The sequence below is a fragment of the Rhodnius prolixus genome, unplaced genomic scaffold, assembly GCF_049639745.1.
Source record: "Rhodnius prolixus isolate KJV_2025 unplaced genomic scaffold, Rpr scaffold_9, whole genome shotgun sequence".
In the NCBI taxonomy this organism is placed as follows: domain Eukaryota; kingdom Metazoa; phylum Arthropoda; class Insecta; order Hemiptera; family Reduviidae; genus Rhodnius; species Rhodnius prolixus.
The window spans coordinates 18,071,846-18,095,761 of NW_027411604.1; the positions used below are offsets into that span (position 1 = coordinate 18,071,846).

General features: G+C 35.8%; 1 protein-coding gene and 1 long non-coding RNA gene across 24 annotated transcripts in view; one reads left to right on the top strand and one right to left on the bottom strand.

Moving 5' to 3' along the window:
- Positions 1 to 23,916, top strand: part of LOC141453943 (phosphatase and actin regulator 2) — a 365,561-nt gene that overhangs the window by 225,314 nt on the left and 116,331 nt on the right. For 9 of the 16 annotated variants that reach the window (XM_074127588.1, XM_074127590.1, XM_074127591.1 and 6 more), the window contains one exon: positions 21,971 to 22,129. In XM_074127588.1, coding sequence (XP_073983689.1) covers positions 21,971 to 22,129 — 159 coding nt within the window. Of the gene's footprint in view, positions 1 to 3,564; positions 3,592 to 21,970; positions 22,130 to 23,916 lie in introns of all 16 variants that reach the window. The other 7 variants (XM_074127585.1, XM_074127589.1, XM_074127597.1 and 4 more) reach the window with 1 other exon arrangement.
- The window catches only part of LOC141453951 (uncharacterized), a 52,188-nt gene that overhangs the window by 23,110 nt on the left and 5,162 nt on the right, over positions 1 to 23,916 (bottom strand). For 7 of the 8 annotated variants that reach the window (XR_012458328.1, XR_012458329.1, XR_012458326.1 and 4 more), the window contains exon 2: positions 5,288 to 5,509. This is a non-coding gene — a long non-coding RNA (uncharacterized lncRNA). Of the gene's footprint in view, positions 1 to 437; positions 1,725 to 5,287; positions 5,510 to 23,916 lie in introns of those variants that run through there. The other variant, XR_012458333.1, reaches the window with a different exon arrangement.

The following is a 23,916-nucleotide window of genomic DNA, read 5'->3' on the forward strand; positions in this document are numbered from 1 at the left end:
ACAGCTGCAAACCGTCCTTGCAACACTTCACACGATTTCGTTTTTGGTCAAGCGTGAGCAATCGCGGCACCCATCTTGCGGATAGCTTTGTCATGTCCAAATGTTGATGCAAAATATTATGTACCCGTTCATTCGAGATGCCCACAGCACTAGCAATCTCACGCACCTTCACTCTTCTGTCATCCATCACCATATCCATATCAATGGGATGGATTTTATCAATGATTTCTGGAGTAGTAACCTCAACAGGGCGTCCAGAACGTTCAGCGTCACTTGTGCCCATATGGCCACTCCGAAAATTTTGAAACCACTTATAAACTGTTCTAATCGAAGGTGCAAAGTCACCATAATGTTTATCAAGCTTCTCTTTAGTCTCCTCAGGCGTTTTGCCTTTCATAAAGTAGTGTTTAATCAACACACGAAATTCTTTTTCGTCCATTTTTTGAAAATCACTCGACTTCCTCGATTCAAACGAATGCCAAACACAAAGAAATAGACCGATCTGGCTGAAACTTGGTGTGTGTTCTTCCAAGAGATGCTACTAACTAAACATAACCTCGATACGCGCCAGTAGTGCTATCTCTCTGACTTTGCACGGACTTTTCAAACGACCCTCGTAGTGTTGTCATAAGTTATGCGGTAAATAATACTGTGTACTTTGACAGATCTAAAATAATAATTGTCGTGAATAATTTGGTCTACCGGTAAATACCAGTGAATAATTTTTAATTCCCGTATTTTCTCGTATATAGCTTTCATTGATTTTCTTTCTAACTGCAAATATGTAGATCTACAACTTTTCTTTGATATATTTCCCAGAAAAATGCAATTAAGTGCATTTTTGGGGAGAGAGGTAGTTATGGTCCACTTTAAAGTGGTAGTTCTGATTGTTATACAGGCTTGCCACCTTTAAAATATTAATAAAAAAATCAAACAAATTTGGGATTCAATATTTAAGTTTGAAGCAAAACAGTTTTTGCCTCTTTACAGAAAAGTTTTTTACCTGTAGTTTGTCTCGAATTACTTTTAAGATTTTATTTAAACATTGTAAAGCAATCACAAAAAACAATCTAAAAATTTTAACTGAAAACAATTTGTCCTGTAACATCGATTATGTAGTGGGTAGATTCATTCTAACGTGTTAGAAGAATTAAGTATCAATCAAATGTTTGGATTTTAAAGGAAATTTAAGAAATTCGAACTTATATGATTGGGTCAAAAAAAGATTTAGGTACGAGGGTCGATTGAAAAGTCCGTGCAAAAATAAAAACTACTTAATTTTTTGGGGTAAACCGTTTTTATTTTTCAACATAGTCTCCTTTTAGGCTTATACACTTCGTCTGACCGCCAGTTGGCGTTGGAATTAATTAGAATTTGCGCTGAATTGCCTTATCTCTTTGGGCTCTAATTATTCTCTAAGATTATCCTCACTTAAAGTCCAGCCAAATTATGAATTCAGACATTTTTTTTTTTTTTTTCTTGAATAAAACTTGATTTTATTTGGTAGATTTATATATTTTTAAAGAAAATCTTTTAATTAAATTTTACAACTGCAACGAACGTTGCAATAAGCAAATGTGATATAATATAACAATGTCGTGACTGAAAATAGGAGAAGGCACCCAGTGGCGACACTCCATTAATGTGAATAGATGCACTATATTGTTCTTATGATGAGAGCAGATCGCGAGGCCATCTTCTCTTCAATCTCCTTGGAGGATTACCTGGTAATGTGGAAGAAGATAAGTGTACAATTAAAGGTTTAGGATGAGCTGCTGTAAAGGAATGAAATTTTAAGAAACGAGTTTTAGTAAGGTCGTCAATGAAAGGGATTTTGAGGTCCTTATGAATGGTGAGGTTAGAAATATCGAACGGAGCGTTAAGTAGTTTTCGTAGTATTTTTGATTCCCCATACTTTGATGCCGTATGATCAAACAGGTATAAGAGTCTTTTGTTATGTAGGTTAAGTTTCGAACGTTAGTCAAGTAGTCTGGCGAGAAGTTTTGTAGCGGTGGTTAGTTTCTTGTCTTTTCAGTCTAGTACTCGTATTTCATTGAGTACTTAATACGAACATCACGTGGTTTTTAACCAAGGTTTATTATTATTATTATTATTATTATTTCATTTTAACTTAGTTAATTAATTGGCAGGAAAAATGTTCATTTTCTTTGCAAAAGAAACCAGAATTTGGTTTAAAATCTACGAGGTGCGTTCAAAAAGTAACGGGAATTTTTAAATTTCGCGGGTTTGGAGAGTCTGATTGTAAATTTTTTTTTTTTTTATTATGTTGGTACACATGCCCCTGAAGTACGATAAAATTTTCAGTAATATTCATTGTTTACTTCTTAAGTGGCAGCCGTTAAGGTTAGACGTGTTTTTCGAGCTTGGCGATTTTTGTTTGTTAAAAAAAATGGATCAAAGAATTTGTATTAAATTTTGCGTAAAAAATGAAATAAAGTGTGTGAAATGTTAATAAAGGCATATGGTGAGTCTGCTATGAGTAAAACAAGGATTTACGAGTGGTATAAGCGTTTCCAAGATGGCCGCGAAAACGTTGAAGATGACGAACGACCTGGACGTCCAAGCACATCAACAACCGATGAAAACGTGAAAAAAGTGAAAGAAATGGTTATGAACGATCGCCGAATCACAATCAGAGAAGTCGCTGACGATGTTGCCATATCAATTGGCTCATGCCATGAAATTTTTTCGGATGTTTTGGGTATGAAACGTGTGGCAGCAAAATTTGTTCCAAAATTGTTGTTTCGAACAAAAACAGCGAAGAATGGAAGTTGCTCAAGAGTCACTCAATGAAGTCGACAACGATGCGGATCTACTGAAACGTGTTATAACAGGTGACGAAACATGGGTTTACGGATATGATGTCGAAACTAAGGCTCAATCGTCCCAGTGGAGGCATTCTGGATCGCCAAGACCGAAAAAGGCTCGACAAGTGCGGTCGAATGTGAAGGTTATGCTCACTGTGTTCTTCGATTTTAATGGCATAGTGCATCATGAATTCTTGCCACAAGGTCAAACAATCAATAAGGAGTACTACCTACAAGTTCAACGCCGTTTGCGTGAAGCAATCCGAAAAAAACGCCCGGATTTGTGGCAAAACAATTCATGGATTTTGCACCACGATAATGCACCTGCTCACACTTCATTGCTTGTTCGTGAATTTTTGGCCAAAAACAAAACTTTAACGATGCCCCAGCCTCCATATTCGCCAGACATGGCTCCATGTGACTTTTTCTATTTCCAAACATAAAGAGAACATTAAAAGGCCGTCGTTTTACAAGCATAGATGACATTAAAAGCGAATCGCTGAAAGAGCTGAAAGCTATCACAAAGATCGAGTTTCAGAAGTGTTTCGAGGATTGGAAAAAGCGCTGGCACAAGTGTATTGTATGCGAAGGGGACTACTTTGAAGGCGACAATATTAATGTAGATGAATAAATAAATATTTTTTTCAAAAAACGAAAATTCCCGTTACTTTTTGAACACACCTCGTATGAATTATTTTTTATTTTTATTTACTTTTATGTTTTTGTTTTGTTACAGGTAAGTTTGATATGTCTGAGACTGGCTGTAAGTTATTTTGAATATCTTATATTTTATTATAAATACATAAAAATTAAATGAATGTACGCATATCAGTAACAATGCTGGGTTCTATTGAATTGTAATCTGTAATGTTCAATAGAGTACTTGAATGGTTCAAATGCTGAAGTAAATCTGGACAAGGAAACGTGGCTAACTTTTCAGCAACAGTTAAGGGTAGTTTTCTGAGATGAACATTAGATTTAATCTTTGTTCATCATTCTTTTTGCCACTGCTTAGAAATTTATCTAACAGATCTGGGTTGTAGCGAAAAATTACCGTTATAAACGAGGATATGCCCCGATATTGTAAAGAAAATTTGGGCATTTTATCTTTTATAGAAAAAGAGAAAAAAATTGTCAAAGTTGGGTGTTTTTCAACGTTACGCTTTTTTCGTGCACTTTTTGACGATCAACCCTTATACAACTGTCCTACCGGACAGTTTTAACCAGTTAAGCGTAGAATTTAATTTTAAAAACCCCGCCAAAGTGTGTGGAATTAAAATCAGACAATGGACGTGTATACACGTCGAACGCAGGGCAAAACAACCAAAAGTTTACAATAGTCATAATAGTCACTGCAAGCGACTTTTTCTGCAATCTCCTGGGGCTTGAGATTACAGGAGCATTCTGTGCTCATTCAAAAATCTTGCATCGCTTCACGTATGCATTGCTGTAGTTAACTAAAGGCACAAGTGCTTTTACAAGGAAGAAAAGAGCTTTGAATTCTGTGCAAAATGAAATCATGCTCGTACTGAGAGGTCTGAATCTCTATCTAAGGTAAAAACGGCATTGCCCAAGGGTTGAGAGCTTCTATTTGTGTGCGTAATTCCCAATCTCTAATGCGGAGACCAAACATGTACCAACCACTTATTATTTGGTTGACTCCCACCTCAGTTCTATTTGTAAGATAAAGGAAACATCCCACCAAATAATATTCTTATTATATTTTATTAAAATTTCGAGTTTTTATAGTCAATGGCAATTTTATATTTTTCACAACGAGTATACACGTCGAACGCACCGTGATGGAGATTTGGATTGACGTGTATACACGTCAAATACACTTAACAGGTTAATAGGTCACCAAAAAACGCAAAAAAGTGAAAAATACAAGAAATATGTGTGTTTAAAAACTGAAAAATTTTAAAAGCGATAAATCACAAAGAAGTTTAAACGTTTTTCTGTCATCGTTCAAAACTCATTTTGAAGTTAAGCTTAAATCTATAGTTTTGTTTAGAGTTTCTGTAAAAGAGCAATTTGTTTCCTTAAGATTGGCTCTATTTTGCTCGCAATTAATTAATAAAACTTGATGAAATAATAGAAGATGACACTTTTTACTATAGTTCGATTTAAACAAATGCATTGAATGCAAACTTTGGTCCGTGTAGTAACAATATTGGTAATAGTGCAATTAGTCTGAAATAGTGCATTTATGTTCAGTAGCGATTTCACATTTCGCTCTTCCTTGCACCATCCTTAAAAAACCAAAAATTAAACCATTTACATAAGTTATCGTACTTTACAGGTAATTGATTTATTTTATCAGCGAAACTTATTATATCCATAAAAATAATTATTAATTTATATTTTTATGATTCTTCATTTGTAGTGTAGACTCAGGTCCTATTTTATGAAGTAATTTACCTAATAATAATAGTTTTCCATTTTTAGTTTGTACTTACCAAATTTTACTCTTTACAAATAGAAATTATGGACCTGTATCATTTCACTTGAATATAATTCGTTATATTCAGAAGGCAGAGGATTTGACTGCACCGTGAGTAAGTAGGTTGAGATCCAACCAAAACTACTTACTTTACCATTTGGCACTTATTGGCCTCCAAAATAGACCCCATATGCTCTTGTGATAATACAACTGCAGGATCAAATCACATTATCTTGGCCTGCAACAAGAACAAGAACGGTAGGGATCAGCTGTCGAAAGCCATATTACAGACGAACTACCCACTTCCGGCCAACTTGAACACAATTCTGACTCAGCCAAACATTTACCCAAACTTATTTAAACTAAATAAGAACAAAAAAAATTAATATATAATACGCTTTCTGGCATCCATATTGAATATTATATTAAAAGTGCATATCGCAGGATAGTCCATCCACTATTTAAAGACAGACCTATGAATGATGAAAGTTATTATTGTTTCCATATTGGAATTGATGCCATCGGTGATTGTATCCTCCATTTTTTGTCCATCACTTTAGGCGCTCTACGCCAACTCGGGGGGGATTTTTCCTCTCTAGCCAGTGGTTTTATTACTTGACATACTGGAAGAATCATTATATTTAATCTGTCTCCAGTCTTTGTCCAGTCGTTTGTAGGACTATCGCATCTTTCCTTGCTTTAACCGTTTTCTTTGGTGGTTTGGATCCTGTTTAGAATTCTTGCCATAAGCTGACTTCATTCTCTGGTTGTATTATTGTAAAGACAATAGTGACTAGTTTTTCCATTTCCCTTTTGGTAAACGAGTATTAATTTAGATGCTCTTGACTTAACTTGATTAACTTCATAAGACAAAATAGTGGTGAAATGCGATGAAATGCAGCAGTTTGTTATTTTAAAATTCCTGTTTATAATATAAATTCAAATAAATTTACCGCTATCATTCAGCGCCTGCTACTGTATTTGAGCTGAATTATTGCAACGATTTTCATTAGAGCTCAGAATTAATCAAAATGGCTTCTCAAATAAATTATTTATTATTCAATGGACAAGCAATTTTTGCCGCTTAATGGTGCTAATCTTTATTATTTGGGAAATTTATTATAAATATAAAAAGCTATGACTGAACCAAGTGCTTTGACACTTAAATTTAAGATATTCCAAAAAGTGGAGTTAATTGATTTGTGCTGTCAGTCGGCTCAGTCATTGGTTATAATTTTTGGGCTTAATTCTTGCCTAGTTTACTTTTCGTTTCATCAAGTCTGATCTTCGTACTGAAAAAATGAGAAAAGTCAGTATATTCGAAGAATCTTTCAGCTTGAAATGAATACTATAAATCTAATTGCGAGATATCCTAATGTTACACCGTACAGAGATACAGAGAATCTTTTAGTATGTGCAAACTTTTTTAATGATAATTTGTGTTAAGAAGATTATGGCCAGCATGAGGTGACACTCCACCACTCACTCACTAAGCGACCAGATGTGAGTTAATATTGAGTGCACACATGTTCTCAGTTCTACAAGTGGTTGGCCTTTCCCCAATCCTCCCTTCTACTCTTTCAGTTTAAAAGACAAGGAACGTATTATAGAGTGACTACCACGTCAATGAACGGCTATCTTATAAAAAGAATACAAATAAGCAACGTGTAACCGCAAAAAATATAAAAATAAAAACAAGTCTCCAGCGGGTGTATGCTGAGCAAATAAGTGAGCAGGATATATATTGCGCGGGCCGTACATGCGGTCGTTTAGGTGCTTTGTAATTTGTCCCACAGGAGCTCATCTCATCCTTTTAACAATTTCCACAGCATCATCCATCACTGTACCACCTTTTTTTAAAGCATACGCGCTTGCTGCCGTGTAGTTTGCTTCCACAATTCCATTATTTATTTTTTTTGTGTGCCTCTTCCACGCTATGGATAATTGCACGTCCACATCATTTACCCAAATTACTTTCATAAATACCTCGATCGATTTCAATTATTAACCGGGTCGTTTTGGTAATTAATCTTTTTTTGTTTTGTTTAAAGGAATAGCAATTTCCAATCAAATTATAAAAACAAAACATGATATATCCTGATTTTAATTCATGCTTATTGGGTAGCATCCATTAATATCCATCCATTGCTTTTCATGAATTGGTAATACATTAAATATTGAATACTAATTCTTCAGACTTTTTTTTAATTTTACTTTAACACAAGTTTTACCCAAATTGCTGCGAATTCAATAATATAAATTTCAAAAACTAGTACTTGGAGCTCCACTATCCTTTTTAAATTGCCTTCCTTATTGAGGTTTCAAAGTACTTCTGCGATTTTTAAATTAAAAAAGAAAACTCAGAAGACATCTTTTACTTTGATCTTTCAGATGGGAAATTATACTACCAGAAGATGGGTTGTGACAGTATAAAAACGAAGAATTAGTTAGTGTAGTATATTGTTACAAACTCTGCGTAGCCATTTTTTCCTGCACTTTTACAAAGTTCTAACTTAGAAATTGTAGAAGTCAAAAGATAAAAATTCTGTCACCGTTATCCTTGTAAAAAATACATTTTGTAAATGATAACCTTGATGAAATAAATGTTTTTGTATTTTATTAAAACACATTTTTCAGTATTTAAAAGATGTAAAAAAATTTTCAGGAAAGAAAATATCTTTTTTTGGGGGGCGTAACATGTTTTTTGAAAATCCAAAAATTTGTCTTGCATTTCCACGTTTTTCGAGATTTTTTTGTTTTATGCGCGTAGATCCTGTGGAAATAGCATTTTGGTTATTAACTCCTCTTCGAATGATATTTATAAGGCTCAGCAAACTTCACAACAGTTATTATTGTGATGCGAAGAATATTAAGTAATTAATTAAGAGGGGGGCACATTTGAACAGAATTTACATTTTCTGTTACAGAGTGCACAGAATCGTATTACTCAACCTTTTTATTTTGTTAGCTACAACTTTCAAGTCTTCTTAACAGATCTATATCCAATAAACAGTTGGTACTTTACATACATATCTATATTTTTTTAGATAAAAAAATGTTGTGCCAAATGTTAATATCTGCCCCACTGGTGGGGTAGCTTTGAACACAATATAAAATAGAAAGAAATGATATTACTTTACTCTGAATCTACCTTCTATCAGTTATTTCTCTCACTACTACATTACTTTCTCTTTTAAACCTCAGGAATCTAGTTCAAAAATCAAGAATGACTCAGTTCGGGATGTTGTACCCGAAGTCGGGCAATGAGCGGTTTTGTGAGACATCAACATTAAAGTCTCCAACTATCATAATTGGTGTAGTAAGATCAGGCTCGTAATCGGTTATAATTTTAGAGATGATTTTGGAATATTTTAACAACGATCTTAACATAAAGAGTTCAATTTCTGCTAACGCTGTGCCCGGATGGATATACACACACCCGAGTACGAATTTGAAGATGTCATTAGTCTTTTTCGTTTACTAGACAGACATCACCAGCTTTTGCGTCTTTCATTTCCGAAATGTCAATGTTAACTCTATTACAATCAGTGAAGCTATTGATGTTGCGATATATGGCGACTCCACCGGCTTTGCGACTTTTACCATTCGATTGTTCTTGAGAAGCCCTTTCTAACCGTATACGATCTCTGTATTTGGTTTTGGCTTTTCGACGCGTAAAGGCCGACATTATATATTTTTTTTATTCTAACACCTTTATTTTATTCACTGTCACTATTTTACACTTATGTTTTATATACAATCGATAGATTGTGATGACAGCTGACGATTAAAACTTAAACGAACATCTTAGCTTCTCCGAGTCATAAGTTATACTAATTGCAAATCTCGTATCGCAGCAAAATTATCTCAAAATGGCGGCGCCTCCCTCTTCACCGCGCGCGATGTGTCACAGTCCTGGCTTATCGTAATGAATTCTTTGATCCTTTAGCTATACAGTGGTCTAATTTAATTTTAGATGTAGACGATAGATTCGGAACTATAATGCCAAACTGTATCCCCCGATTTTGTTATCATTAGATTTTTTGGATTGCCACCATATGATTCAAATTTAAAGACTTATTCACGTCAAAAACTTCAGAACAATATAGTGTTCAAAATAAAATTTTTATATTTCAAAATATTAAATAATTTGTTCCGAATTATTTGTAAAAAAATAAGATCACGTGAAAAAAATGTCTTTTAAAGCAAAAAAATTCGTATCTTTGATTGCCCAATTCCAGTAGAAACAGTGGACCGTTCGATTAGGTAACAGTTCATTTTCTCCTTGACTTTTACTATTCCTAATCTCGATTTTTGATCTTGTTCTTTTTAAAAATAATTTCATAACCAAGTTAGATACCTGGCTAATTTAGTAAATAGTTTTATCTAGTAAAATCTCCATTTTTTTTTTTCCACCATTTGGATAAACTTTATCGAACTAAATAGCTTAACCGTCAGTTTTGTGTAAAGTAATTTTACACTTTGCGCGCTTTTACTTTACATTTCACCATTTTCTGTATCTTATTTGGTCACATAATTTTTATTTTTTGTTATATTTCACAATCAAATTATCTTGTATTTGTGACATAAACATTTTTATAGTGATGGAGACACAAATTTTCACCCCTTACCTGTCTAACAAGCAAACTATGTGTACTTATGGATTCTCTTTTAAAGGAATTCTCTCGCTTATTTCCTTATAATAAGGTAATGATTTAAAAGAGCGACTCACCGTCTCTAAATAAAAAAATCATTGGCGAGGCGCGTGCTTATTGAGTTTTGTGAAGCTGCTATTCAAACGTTAGGCAACCCGCCAAAAAAAGAAAAAAAAAGCCCCCTCCCAAAGCAGTACGAAAAATACTTCTGTTTTTTTGTTTTATGACTTTCATAACCAATATTTCAGTATAATGGCATATATATATATTCCATGGATTATCTGCTCTGGATTGGTGCTTGGCTTATGTGCCAAAAAAAAAAAAAATTAAATGACATTTTTGGAGTCAAAGATTTGACTCTCTTTGAGGTCTTTATTTTGTGCAGCTTCAGTGTTTACAACTTATCTATTAATGTTCAGGTTTTTCGAAAATCTTTTATAAAAGTACAGTACAGTGGTTAACTTGATTAATTCATCTCAAGGTTAGACAGATTATTACCAATATCAGTCTTATGTTCGTACTAATATTTGCCAAGCTTTTGGCCCAGGACCTAAGTCATTATCAGGGTTTATGCTGATTAATTGCTTATTGGTTTTTGATTGCATAATTTAAAACTGCATTACATCATTTTTTTTTTTTTTTTTTTTAAATATAGCTATTACAAAAAAAGTAAGTATACGAGGGTCGTTTGAAAAGTCCGTGCAAAGTCAGAGAGATAGCACTACTGGCGCGTATCGAGGTTATGTTTAGTTAGTAGCATCTCTTGGAAGAACACACACCAAGTTTCAGCCAGATCGGTCTATTTCTTTGTGTTTGGCATTCGTTTGAATCGAGGAAGTCGAGTGATTTACAAAAAATGGACGAAAAAGAATTTCGTATGTTGATTAAACACTACTTTATGAAAGGCAAAACGCCTCAGGAGACTAAAGAGAAGCTTGATAAACATTATGGTGACTCTGCACCTTCGATTAGAACAGTTTATAAGTGGTTTCAAAATTTTCGGAGTGGCCATATGGGCACAAGTGACGCTGAACGTTCTGGACGCCCTGTTGAGGTTACTACTCCAGAAATCATTGATAAAAATCCATGATATGGTGATGGATGACAGAAGAGTGAAGGTGCGTGAGATTGCTAGTGCTGTGGGCATCTCGAATGAACGGGTACATAATATTTTGCATGAACATTTGGACATGACAAAGCTATCCGCAAGATGGGTGCCGCGATTGCTCACGCTTGACCAAAAACGAAATCGTGTAAGGACGGTTTGCAGCTGTTCCAGAAGAATCCGCAGGACTTTAAGCGTCGTTTCGTAACTGTGGATGAAACATGGATACATCACTACACTCCTGAGACCAAAGAACAATCTAAACAATGGGTTACCAAGGGGGAATCTGCGCCAAAAAAAGGCGAAGACCGTTCCTTCGGCCGGAAAGATTATGGCGACTGTCTTTTGGGATTCGCAAGGAATAATCCTCATCGACTATCTGGAAAAGGGTAAAACTTATTACAGGTGCATATTATTCATCGTTATTGGACCGTTAGAAAACCGAGCTGCAAGAAAAACGCCCACGATTAGCCCACAAAAAAGTCCTTTTCCATCACGACAACGCACCAGCTCACACCTCAGCAGTTGTGGTCGCAAAATTAATGGAAATAGGGTTCCAACTCGTTTCACATCCCCCCTATTCTCCAGACTTGGCTCCCTCGGAATACTATTTGTTCCCAAATATGAAGAAATGGCTGGCGGGAAAAAGATTTTATTCAAACGAGGAGGTGATTGCAGAAACGAATGGCTATTTTTCAGACTTGGACAAATCCTATTATTCGGAAGGGATCAACAAACTAGAGCAGCGTTGGACGAAGTGTATAAGCCTAAAAGGAGACTATGTTGAAAAATAAAAAAGGTTTACCCCAAAAAATTAAGTAGTTTTTATTTTTGCACGCACTTTTCAAACGACCCTCGTATGTAACCTCCGGACAGTGCAGACATTTCAGTCAAAACTACTCCGAAAGATAGCTGACGCTCCTTTCGATGGTGACTAACCTCACTCTTCACAACGACCTCAACATTCCCTTCATAGACTAGCTCGCCAAGTCTGAATACCAAAAATTTTTAACTGCAATAACTCAATAAATATAGGAATTTTTAATTTTTTTGTTTATTTTTTTTTTTTGCGTTTATTTATGGTACAATCAGCGCGATAGCGCTATAAGTAACTGTGATAACTGAGTAACAAATCATAAGTAACGAGTGGAGAAGTTACCCAGTGGTGACACTCCAAAACATTAAATGGTTAGTCACTCTCTTCACTTGAGAGGAGATCACGAGGCCACTGTCTTTTAAGACAGTCTTGTCCGGGTTGTCAGGAAGAGTTCTAGAAGAAAGATTTTGAGCTAGAGGATTTATATGAGATTGCAGACTGAAGTGGAGTTTTCGGTATCGTGTTTTAGCAACTTGGGTGACAAAAGGAATGTTAAGGTCAGTGTGTAAAGTCCAGGTTGGAGACATAAAATGGAGCGTTTACGATAGTTCGAAGTATTTTAGATTGAAGGGATTGAATCCTTTGGAGATTGGAGCGTTTGGTTGAACCCCACAGCTCTATTCCATACGCCCAGATGGGTTTCAAAATAGAAGTATAAATTAGTCTTTTGTTGTCCTGAGAAAGTTTTGATCCATCTTCTAAGAGTCTTTTAAGTAGTCGACAGCGTCTGTTTAGTTCTGTTCTTTTAAATCTAGTGTGGAGGTTCCGTTTTAAAATTTAATTATATTTCTTGATTATTAGCACCCTCTCTGCATCTTTTTTTATGCATCATTTCGTCCCTCCCATGTCTTGCAAGCGCACTGCTCAGTTGTCTGTCTAATTGCAGCAATACAACAGTCATTCCATTATGTCTGTATATATTGTTTCCTCTCTCACATCGTGTGGTGTCATCACTAACTGTACATTATGTGCAAAATATAGTAATTGAAGAGGAGAAATTGGTTACGCTGTGCAAGACCACAGAATCTCTTTTTTTGGTGGACTAAAAACTTATTGGTGGTATGTCGATTAGAAGTCCAGTTCTAAATCTACTTTGTGGTCGTATATTCAATCTCTAATTAGCACATCTCGAGGGTGAAATGCGGTCAATGCACTCGTATTTTGATGCAATCATTCTCCATTTAACAATCTTCATGATAATTATTGATCTTAAAAATCAATGATTGTGCGTTTAACCATCTTAAATCTTCAGTATTTAACTGGCCAATCTATCAGTCTTTAAAGTCGTTCGTCTCATCTCCTACCATTTTATCAACGCCCATCTTATTAGCTTGATATTTGCAATTACTACACAAACCATGTAAAGTTTAATTTAGTGCATCCTATCTTACATTAGTCAACCTTACTTGCACGTGGGCGTTACGGTTTTTCTGTAATCTTTTTTTTAGGCCTACGCAGTAACCCTCGTCCATTAATTGCGGCCCAAAACAGTAGTTCGCCACCTCCTTACACCATTCCTTCTAAGGTCGTCTTTATCATAGCCTGACTCCTTCTGCTTTCAGGATTACCATGAAACAACCTACAAAGTCTCCATTTCCTTCATGACACCCAATCATCATATTCTTCCTTTCTTCGCCCATATGGCCAAATAGGTTCCTCTTACAGGGTGAGGATCTCTTTATTTTTCCTAATTCAATCCTTATTCCTTTATCGGGACAATTAGTATTTCTCAATGATTTCCTATCTTAATTATTGAGTGCACTTTCTATCTTTCAAAATTGGTCAGATGGTCGTACTGTAGATGATGATCAGCTTCTCCGCACTTCAGTGTGTTCCGAAACAAAACAAAAAAATCTTTTGCTCACCGGAAAGTCCTTTCTCCATTACCACCGCCTCCTAGTTATTATTTCTTCACTGATATAATTTTTTTTTTACCAACATCAGCGCACAGTGGAATCGGAAGTAATCACACTAAGAGAAGGAATTCTCTTCTATTTGGACCACATAATTTATAAATCCACTTTATTACTTGGATTCCACAAGGTCTCATATATTCTAGCCTTGTTATCATCAATCTCCAGGCTCAACTTTCTTTTAGCATTTTCAAAAACCCCTCTAAAGCTCGCGAAGTACCACCCCCTCATGCGTGCCGTTAAGGCGACGTTAACTGCAAACGTAAATTATCGACAAACTATTGATAATGTTCGTCTCTTGGGTTGATCTTTATTTTTGTATTTCTAACATTAGCTTTATCTTGCGCAATTTTCTCTATATCTCCTTTACTATACGAGCTATGTTAACTAAGCGAGTCCATCCGACCAAATTAGAAAGAGCAGAAGCAAATACTGCCTTATTACATTAATATAATTGGCCAATGAAAAAGATTAAAGACTTGTTATCAGAAAACGATTATAGATAGTAATAAATCAGCAAAAAAGCTAGAAATTAATTGTTCGGTACTAAAGATTAACAAACATTATTCATAATTTTTTTTAATTTCTATTTATTAACGCCTGGAGCTTTATTTAGTACACTGTTTGCTTCCAGATAGTGTTCTCTCGTTATAGATAACGCTCTATAACCGAAAAGATTAATTTAGGGGCCAGCAGCTGAACCCTGAGTTAATTTCTTCCTTCGTTGATATTATTATAGTTATTATTTTGTTCTGCAGTTATAAACTTTATCTCAGCTTTTATAAAAATACACTTTCTATTATTAAAATTTGGAATTTACTATTTATATTGAAGGAGCCTCATATTTTATGGGTAAAATTAACTGCGAGGCCAAGTCCTTAACTCGTTCACTATGTAGACACTGTTAGGATTTGAAGATCGTTTTTTTTAATTCAAAACTTTTGACTTATATAATTTAATTAATATTAGAAATACGTCTATCTAGAAAATATTTAGGTGATATAATTTACAATAGATCATTTTCAGTATCTCTTCCATTACTGTTGGTTATGTAATTAAATTATGAGTTGATTATTACGTGTGATTGTGTTTTATAGTTGGCATTACTGTCAAGGTGAGTATTTGATACTTTAGATATCCTCACGAGTCAAAAAAAAAAAACTTTATTTTATGACGTTATTCTTGTTACGTATATAAATCAAGCTTAGGAAATTTTCTATTTTATTTTTACGTTAAATTTTCTTTTAGCTTCAGTGATCTTGATTTATGAGCTTGTTGTCCTAGAATATCGTGCTTCTCTGGTTTGCTGGCTCGTTTGTATTCTCATTCACCCGACATGCTTCTTCTGATGTACCTAGAAGCATAAGTTCTACATCGGCTTGTGTGTTTATCCACGTACTACTTTCTTCTCTCTTCTCTGTCTTGACAAAGATTGTGATATTTTCAATACTATTTACTCCTCTGTTTAGAATTGTTACGTTTTATTTGTAGAAGATATGTTATACACTAGTTTTAGGACTATATGCTTCTCAGTCGAACTCTTTTTATCGTGTAACGTTACGTTAGTGTATTTTTTTCGCTGCAGGCATCCCCTTAGGTTTTTGTTTCTTGAAATATTGTCCAATTATCAAATTGGATAGAATAGAATTTGTTTTTTTCCTTTTCAATCAGCAAATTTAGTTGTGATCAAAAAGTCAATTAAAAAAAAAGAAATATCCAACTTATTTCGTTTACTTTATTACTTTTTACCACCTCTCAATAAAGTGGTAACCAAAGATTTAATGTCGGGCCCCCTGATGTCACCTAAAAGAAATATTAAATCCGTTTTCCAATTAAATACTCTCAACCAGAAACACGTAAGTGAAGGTAAAAAAACGATACTTTTTTTTTTTGCGTTTATTTATGCTACAATCAGCGCGTTAGCGTTATAAGTAACAGTGATAACAGAGTAACAAATGATAAGGTAACAAGTGGAGAAGTTACCCTGTGGTAACACTCCAAAACATTAGATGGTTAGTCATTCTCTTCACTTGAGAGGAGATCACGTGGCCACACTGTCTTTTAAGACGTCTTGTCCGGGTTATCAAGGAAGAGTTCTAGAAGAGAGATTTTGGAGCTTGAGGATTTATATGAGATTGCAGGCAGAAGTGGAGTTTTCTGTATTGTGGTTTAGCAACTTCGGTGATAAAAGGAATGTTAAGGTCAATGTGTATAGTCAGGTTGGAGATATAAAATGGGGAGCGTTTACAATTCGAAGCATTTTAGATTGAAGAGACTGAATCCTTTGGAGATTGAAGCGTTTGGTTGAACCCCACAGCTCTAAAAAAACGATACTAAAAACTAAAAATTTGAATTAAAAGTCCTTTGACAAAGAATTTCTTGCTAGGATTTGGTAAATCAACCGACAGTTCTATCTTAAACAGAGATTTGAAAGTATGAAATTAAATATGGTTTTATTTCTGTATCAATGATTTCCAATATATGTATATCTCAGCTGTCATGAACATGATGCCAGTTGTAGCAGATCAAATTACTTGTACATGGGTGTGTTTACAGTATATCCGACACCGGTTTAACATAACTTGATTAGAATGCGTTGTATAATAATAGTTCTGGCTTCTCTTTTTATAAATCCGGTTACCGCTTACCGGTCTAGAATGAATGGTTCTTATTAAAATTTCTTCTACCAGCTTGAACATAGTTTTTTTGTTCCATTTTCTCATTGCCTACTATCAATCGTAGAAAATAAATGTATTGTTTAGTACGTACTGAACTTCTCGTCCACTTTTGGACAACACTTAATATTGAGAAAAATTCATTTGAAGAATGAATGTTGAAATTAGTGCAGTAATATTATGAAATATAAGAAGATAATCGCACAAGAAATGCTGGAAAGTAGCTTATATGCCCGCCATTAGAACGAGGCGTGTTTCCATAATAAGGGCGTGGTCAGTGTAGGAAGTCCGGCACTCTCATTGGACAGCCTAAACACACACCTCTTCACATCTTCACTGTGAATGGCCATATACGAGGGTCGTTTGAAAAGTCCGTGCAAAGTCAGAGAGATAGCACCACTGGCGCGTATCGAGGTTATGTTTAGTTAGTAGCATCTCTTGGAAGAACACACACCAAGTTTCAGCCAGATCGGCCTATTTCTTTGTGTTTAGCATTCGTTTGAATCGAGGAAGTCGAGTGATTTTCAAAAAAATGGACGAAAAAGAATTTCGTGTGTTGATTAAACACTACTTTATGAAAGGCAAAACGCCTGAGGAGACTAAAGAGAAGCTTGATAAACATTATGGTGACTCTGCACCTTCGATTAGAACAGTTTATAAGTGGTTTCAAAATTTTCGGAGTGGCCATATGGGCACAAGTGACGCTGAACGTTCTGGACGCCCTGTTGAGGTTACTACTCCAGAAATCATTGATAAAATCCATGATATGGTGATGGATGACAGAAGAGTGAAGGTGCGTGAGATTGCTAGTGCTGTGGGCATCTCGAATGAACGGGTACATAATATTTTGCATCAACATTTGGACATGACAAAGCTATCCGCAAGATGGGTGCCGCGATTGCTCACGCTTGACCAAAAACGAAATCGTGTAAGGACGGTTTGCAGCTGTTCCAGAAGAATCCGCAGGACTTTAAGCGTCGTTTCGTCACTGTGGATGAAACATGGATACATCACTACACTCCTGAGACCAAGGGGGAATCTGCGCCAAAAAAAGGCGAAGACCGTTCTTTCGGCCGGAAAGATTATGGCGACTGTCTTTTGGGATTCGCAAGGAATAATCCTCATAGACTATCTGGAAAAGGGTAAAACTATTACAGGTGCATATTATTCATCGTTATTGGACCGTTTGAAAAACGCCCACGATTGGCCCACAAAAAAGTCCTTTTCCATCACGACAACGCACCAGCTCACACTTCAGCAGTTGTGGTCGCAAAATTAATGGAAATAGGGTTCCAACTCGTTTCACATCCCGCCTATTCTCCGGACTTGGCTCCCTCGAACTACTATTTGTTCCCCAATATGAAGAAATGGCTGGCGGGAAAAGATTTTATTCAAACGAGGAGGTGATTGCAGAAACGAATGGCTATTTTTCAGACTTGGACAAATCCTATTATTCGGAAGGGATCAACAAACTAGAGCAGCGTTGGACGAAGTGTATATGCCTAAAAGGAGACTATGTTGAAAAATAAAAAAGGTTTACCCCAAAAAATTAAGTAGTTTTTATTTTTGCACGGACTTTTCAAACGACCCTTTTATTTGGTACTAATTATTTCTACCTAAAACTAACTTTACAATTTTTTAACCAATTTTTACCTCGTAGGTATTTGATAAATTAGCAGAATATGCTATAAAACATTATATGTTGAAAAGTGAGAATTTTAGCTTTCACTGTACCATCGTTAATACTCATGCCCGCTTATAAGATGACACTGAATGAACGTTGAAATTAGTGCAGTAATTTTGGACAGATTTGGAATTTTCGGATCAGATTTGGATTGTATGGCACAGCCAAGCGCATATTTATTCCAACCAATCCAACTAATATAGACTGAGTACTTCTTTTCCCAAAAGATGGTAGAAATTGTGCGGCAACCTTCCCCGATTACAATACATCCTCATATTTACTGGACTAAGTGAAAGTGATGAAGTGCTAAACTAATGCTGTGAAAACGTGTTAACAGATAAATAAATTAGTTATATAAAACTATTCCCTGACTATAAGTGGCCATACAAAAAAGTTTTATCGCAAGTTTGGCTCGTTTCTTTCAAATTCAAACTTTATCTTTTAAACTCAATAGTTTATCTTTCTACTTAAGTTATCTTTAGAAACTTAAAACGCTATAAGTGCTTTGCTAATTTATCTCTAAATAAGTTCAAAGTTTTTAGATCACGCGACTAAATTATTTTTGTACAATATTGCTGTGGTTTATTTTCAATTATTCATAATAGTTTTTTATTATCTCTTAATCTTTCTTCTTTAAATTATTACTTATTACAGTTGGTACTGACTTTTCTACTATTTTTATTGCCATTGGTTTAGAGCTCAATAAAAAGACACCGATGAGAAATTCTCTGCTGCTAAAATAGGAATATTACCTTATACGTTAGGGTGGAGTTTAGCTATGCGGTTAGCGTATTTGAATCCCACGCGAAGGTCTCGGGTTCGAATCCAGCTGCTGAAAGTTTAAAAATAAAGTCTCACTATTTACGAAGTATTACTATTTCTTTTTTGTCGTTACTAATAACGAGCTGTAGATTCAGCAAATCAGCGTTTTTTCAGTTCGAATTGGTGGCAAAACTTCTGTAATGTTTTTATTTAAAAAAACTAAGAGAAGTAACGAAAAGTAAATGGTACTTGAACCATTATCGGGTCTGTTGCGCGGACAGTGGTGCTCATCCAGATATTGTGGCATTCACCAGCCCTCCAGCGTAGGAAGTACATTTACCTGGTGCCAGGGTACCCACTATACGCTTTGAAAACAACGACCAAGACCGACCAATAAAAGTGGATTAAGACTTGAAGAAAGCCATTTATTAGTAGTACTGGAAAGAAAATTGTATTGGTACAGGACGTGGCTGGACCTCGCTGGGAAGTACGACAAAGAAATAGTATGCGGTAATGTCCAGGAACTGTCCGTCAGAATGGGTAGGATTGTGGAGCTGGTGGGTCGTGGTCATGGTGAGGAAATGATGGCGTTGGCATCCCGTTCGGAACGCTACAGTCTTTATAAAGAGCTGCTCTCATGTGTGGATTATGAGTCATACATTTCAGATGAGCAGAAGCTATCAACAATTAGGTTAGTGTTCCGGACGAGATGTCATATGCTGGGTCTAAACTATAGACCATGGTCCACTAAAGCCAACTGGGATTGTACCATGTGCAATTTAAAAGCTAAAGAGGATACTCTCCATTTTCTGGCCGTCTGTCCAATTCTTGCCGAATATAGAGTGAGGTATTTTGGGAAGGTTCAACTGTCCAAAGAAGACCTACTAGAATACTTAAACGGGAAGGATTGGGATAGACTTTGTGGGTATGTGAGGGCTGCATCCACATACAGAGATTTTCTGGTTGCCCAGTACAATGGATAAAAATATATATACGAGGTGTGTTCAAAAAGTAACGGGAATTTTTAAATTTCGCGGGTTTGGAGAGTCTGATTGTAAAATTTTTTTTTTTATTATGTTGGTACACATGCCCCTGAAGTACGATAAAATTTTCAGTAATATTCATTGTTTACTTCTTAAGTGGCAGCCGTTAAGGTTAGACGTGTTTTTCGAGCTTGGCGATTTTTGTTTGTTAAAAAAAATGGATCAAAGAATTTGTATTAAATTTTGCGTAAAAAATGAAATAAAGTGTGTGAAATGTTAATAAAGGCCTATGGTGAGTCTGCTATGAGTAAAACAAGGATTTACGAGTGGTATAAGCGTTTCCAAGATGGCCGCGAAAACTTTGAAGATGACGAACGACCTGGACGTCCAAGCACATCAACAACCGATGAAAACGTGAAAAAAGTGAAAGAAATGGTTATGAACGATCGCCGAATCACAATCAGAGAAGTCGCTGATGATGTTGCCATATCAATTGGCTCATGCCATGAAATTTTTTCGGATGTTTTGGGTATGAAACGTGTGGCAGCAAAATTCGTTCCAAAATTGTTGAATTTCGAACAAAAACAGCGGAGAATGGAAGTTGCTCAAGAGTCACTCAATGAAGTCGACAACGATGCGGATCTACTGAAACGTATTATAACAGGTGACGAAACAGGGGTTTACGGATATGATGTCGAAACTAAGGCTCAATCGTCCCAGTGGAGGCATTCTGGATCGCCAAGACCGAAAAAGGCTTGACAAGTGCGGTCGAATGTGAAGGTTATGCTCACTGTGTTCTTCGATTTTAATGGCATAGTGCATCATGAATTCTTGCCACAAGGTCAAACAATCAATAAGGAGTACTACCTACAAGTTCAACGCCGTTTGCGTGAAGCAATCCGAAAAAAACGCCCGGATTTGTGGCAAAACAATTCATGGATTTTGCACCACGATAATGCACCTGCTCACACTTCATTGCTTGTTCGTGAATTTTTGGCCAAAAACAAAACTTTAACGATGCCCCAGCCTCTATATTCGCCAGACATGGCTCCATGTGACTTTTTTCTATTTCCAAACATAAAGAGAACATTAAAAGGCCGTCGTTTTACAAGCATAGATGACATTAAAAGCGAATCGCTGAAAGAGCTGAAAGCTATCACAAAGATCGAGTTTCAGAAGTGTTTCGAGGATTGGAAAAAGCGCTGGCACAAGTGTATTGTATGCGAAGGGGACTACTTTGAAGGCGACAATATTAATGTAGATGAATAAATAAATATTTTTTTCAAAAAACGAAAATTCCCGTTACTTTTTGAACACACCTCGTATATATATAGTGTAAATATGATATTATTATTAATATTGTTTTATTATTATTCTCCCTAGGTCTCATTTTATGTTTGAGTTATGTTATAAGTTAATTTAAGTTGCTTTTTCTTATTTATTTTCATTTTATATATATTCTGTAAGTTAAAGACTAACTAGGCAGACGGACGTATGTCCATTGTCGAAAAGTGTATTTTTTATTTTATTTTAGTATGGATTGGTATAATGTTCTGTTCCAATAAACACTTATTATTATTATTATTAGTAGTAGTAGTAGTACTTCTCAAAAGGGTCTTCTGGGTTTGGTTTATCAAGAGCCGTGATCCCCAAGTTAACTCTTACGACTTCGTAATGTAGTTGGGAATTATGTGCAAGGATCTGGAGATTCTTGTTATTCTTGGACTCCCTCCGAATACGGAATCATATTCCCGTATACTTGATATTTAGCAGTTACTTATTAGTTTCGAGTTTTGAAGTTGCCACTGCTTACAACATGCTTGAATATTTCTTTTTTATTCAAATGTCAACGATCAATTTTAAATGTGTGATAATTTTATCAAATAATGTTTTGATCAATGACTAAGACTTTTTCCAAATTCGTGTTGACCATCTATTTTTCATTTTACAAATAAATAAGTTAAGCCCTTTGTCGCAGTTATTATTAAGTGACAATTTTATGGAAAAAAAATAAAAAATATTAACTTAGAAATTATAATTTCCAGGGAAGAAGGCGAATGGAGCTGCGATACGAACAAACAGCCTCGGCTCTGCCACTCCACCTCTTGAACGGAAAAGTAAATTTTCAGCATTTGGACGACTTTTCAAACCCTGGAAATGGAAACGAAAAAAGAAATCGGAAAAATTTGAAGCTGCATCTAGATGTAAGTAATTTCTTTAAAAATTTTTATTTAAATGCTTCAGCTACAACTAATGAAATGAATATATTTTTTTATTTTGATTTTTTTAAGAAATATTGTATTCAAAAAATTAATTCTTGCCCACGTTTCGGAAGCATAAAATATGAAACGAATTTCAGATGGCTGTCTAAAAAGATGATATTGGGTAGGCCAGTAAAAGATTAAGAGGAAGTCCGAGGCTAAGATGCTTGGATGATGTTGAGGATGATCTCAGGATGTTCGGGGGGGAGGAAGCCGAGAATGAATAGAAATGGCTATACGTTCTAGATGACGCCCAGACCCAGCAGGGTGCTGTAGCAGCAGCGCATCATTGCACTGTTAGCAACAAGAATAACAAAACAATGTCCACCACACTCTCGAAGTGTAAGAGTTACCCAGTGATAACATCCTCTACACTCTACACTCGTACTACCTGACTCTAGTCTTCAGAGAGGATATCCCAAGTCCACTGCCTTTTAAGACATCCAGGATTGTTATCTGGAAGTATCCTGTGTAAGGATGAGATTTTAAGTGAAGGTTAGGTTTTCTGTAACGGGTATGAGCAACTTGTGAGACGATAGGGATGTTTAGATCTGTCTTAATGGTTTGATTTGAGATTATAGGAAGCATTTAGCTAAGAATTTCGGATTGCAAGGATTGGATTCTTTGATCCGTGGTTCAGTATCACGTAAATCCACACGAGCTTTAAAATACTTACGTAAGTAATTCTATTGTACTCCAAGTAGATGAGAATCTACCATTGTTCGAAACAGTGCTGGAAGTCTTTTTCTGTGAGCTCCTGCATGACGCGTGCCGCTTTTTCTTTCACAGCTTCATCGGATTGAAATCGTGTTCCTTTTAATGCAAATTTGACTTTAGGGAACAGATAAAAGTCACATGGTGGCCAGGTCAGGCGAATAAGGCGGATGGACTAATACTGGGAAGTTGTACTTGGCTCGAAACGTCTTGACAGACAATGTAGTGTGAGCCGGCGCGCTATCTTGATGGAGAACCCATGACTTGTTCTTCAACAAATCGGGTCGTTTTTCCTTACTCTTTCAAGGAGTTGAGCTAGCACCTCACGGTAGTAATGTTGATTAATTATAATCGGTATTTTCCATCCGTTTTGGACGTGAAAGGGCGACCCGGGCGGTCATCATCTCCGACCATCTTCTCGGCCATCTTGGAAACGCTTGAACCACTCAAAAACTCGCGCACGTGATACAACATTCATCGCCATAAACTTCTTTTAATAAAAGATAAGTTTCAGTAGCAGTTTTACCAAGTTTCATGTGAAATTTCACGACAATTCGTTGCTCTACTACATGCGTAGTATCATGTTTTCGGCAAAATGAAACTAACACCTCTTACACAAACGACGGTTCCGGTCAGACAGATTTCTGTACAAACACGTGAGACGCTACAATCGAAAGAGAAGGCTTTACGCTGCACAGCTGTCGGTCGTAGGGATTTAGCGCAAGCATAGTTCTTCTGTAGCATCATCAGTCTCGTTATTTAATAGCCACACCTCGTATTTGCCGTGCCCAGATTATGTATTAAAGGTTTCTAGTCACGGAGAGAATTCTTGGCAAGTGGACTGGCCGTAATGTCCATTTTGAATTGCCTTCTAGATAATTTATTAGGTAAATATTGTCAAGTAAACTGGTCGATGTTTTGAACATCGATTCCATATACTAATATGTGACAATAAATTTGGAAATTATTTACATTTACTCTTCAGTTTTATCGATAGTTATTTAATCGTACACAAA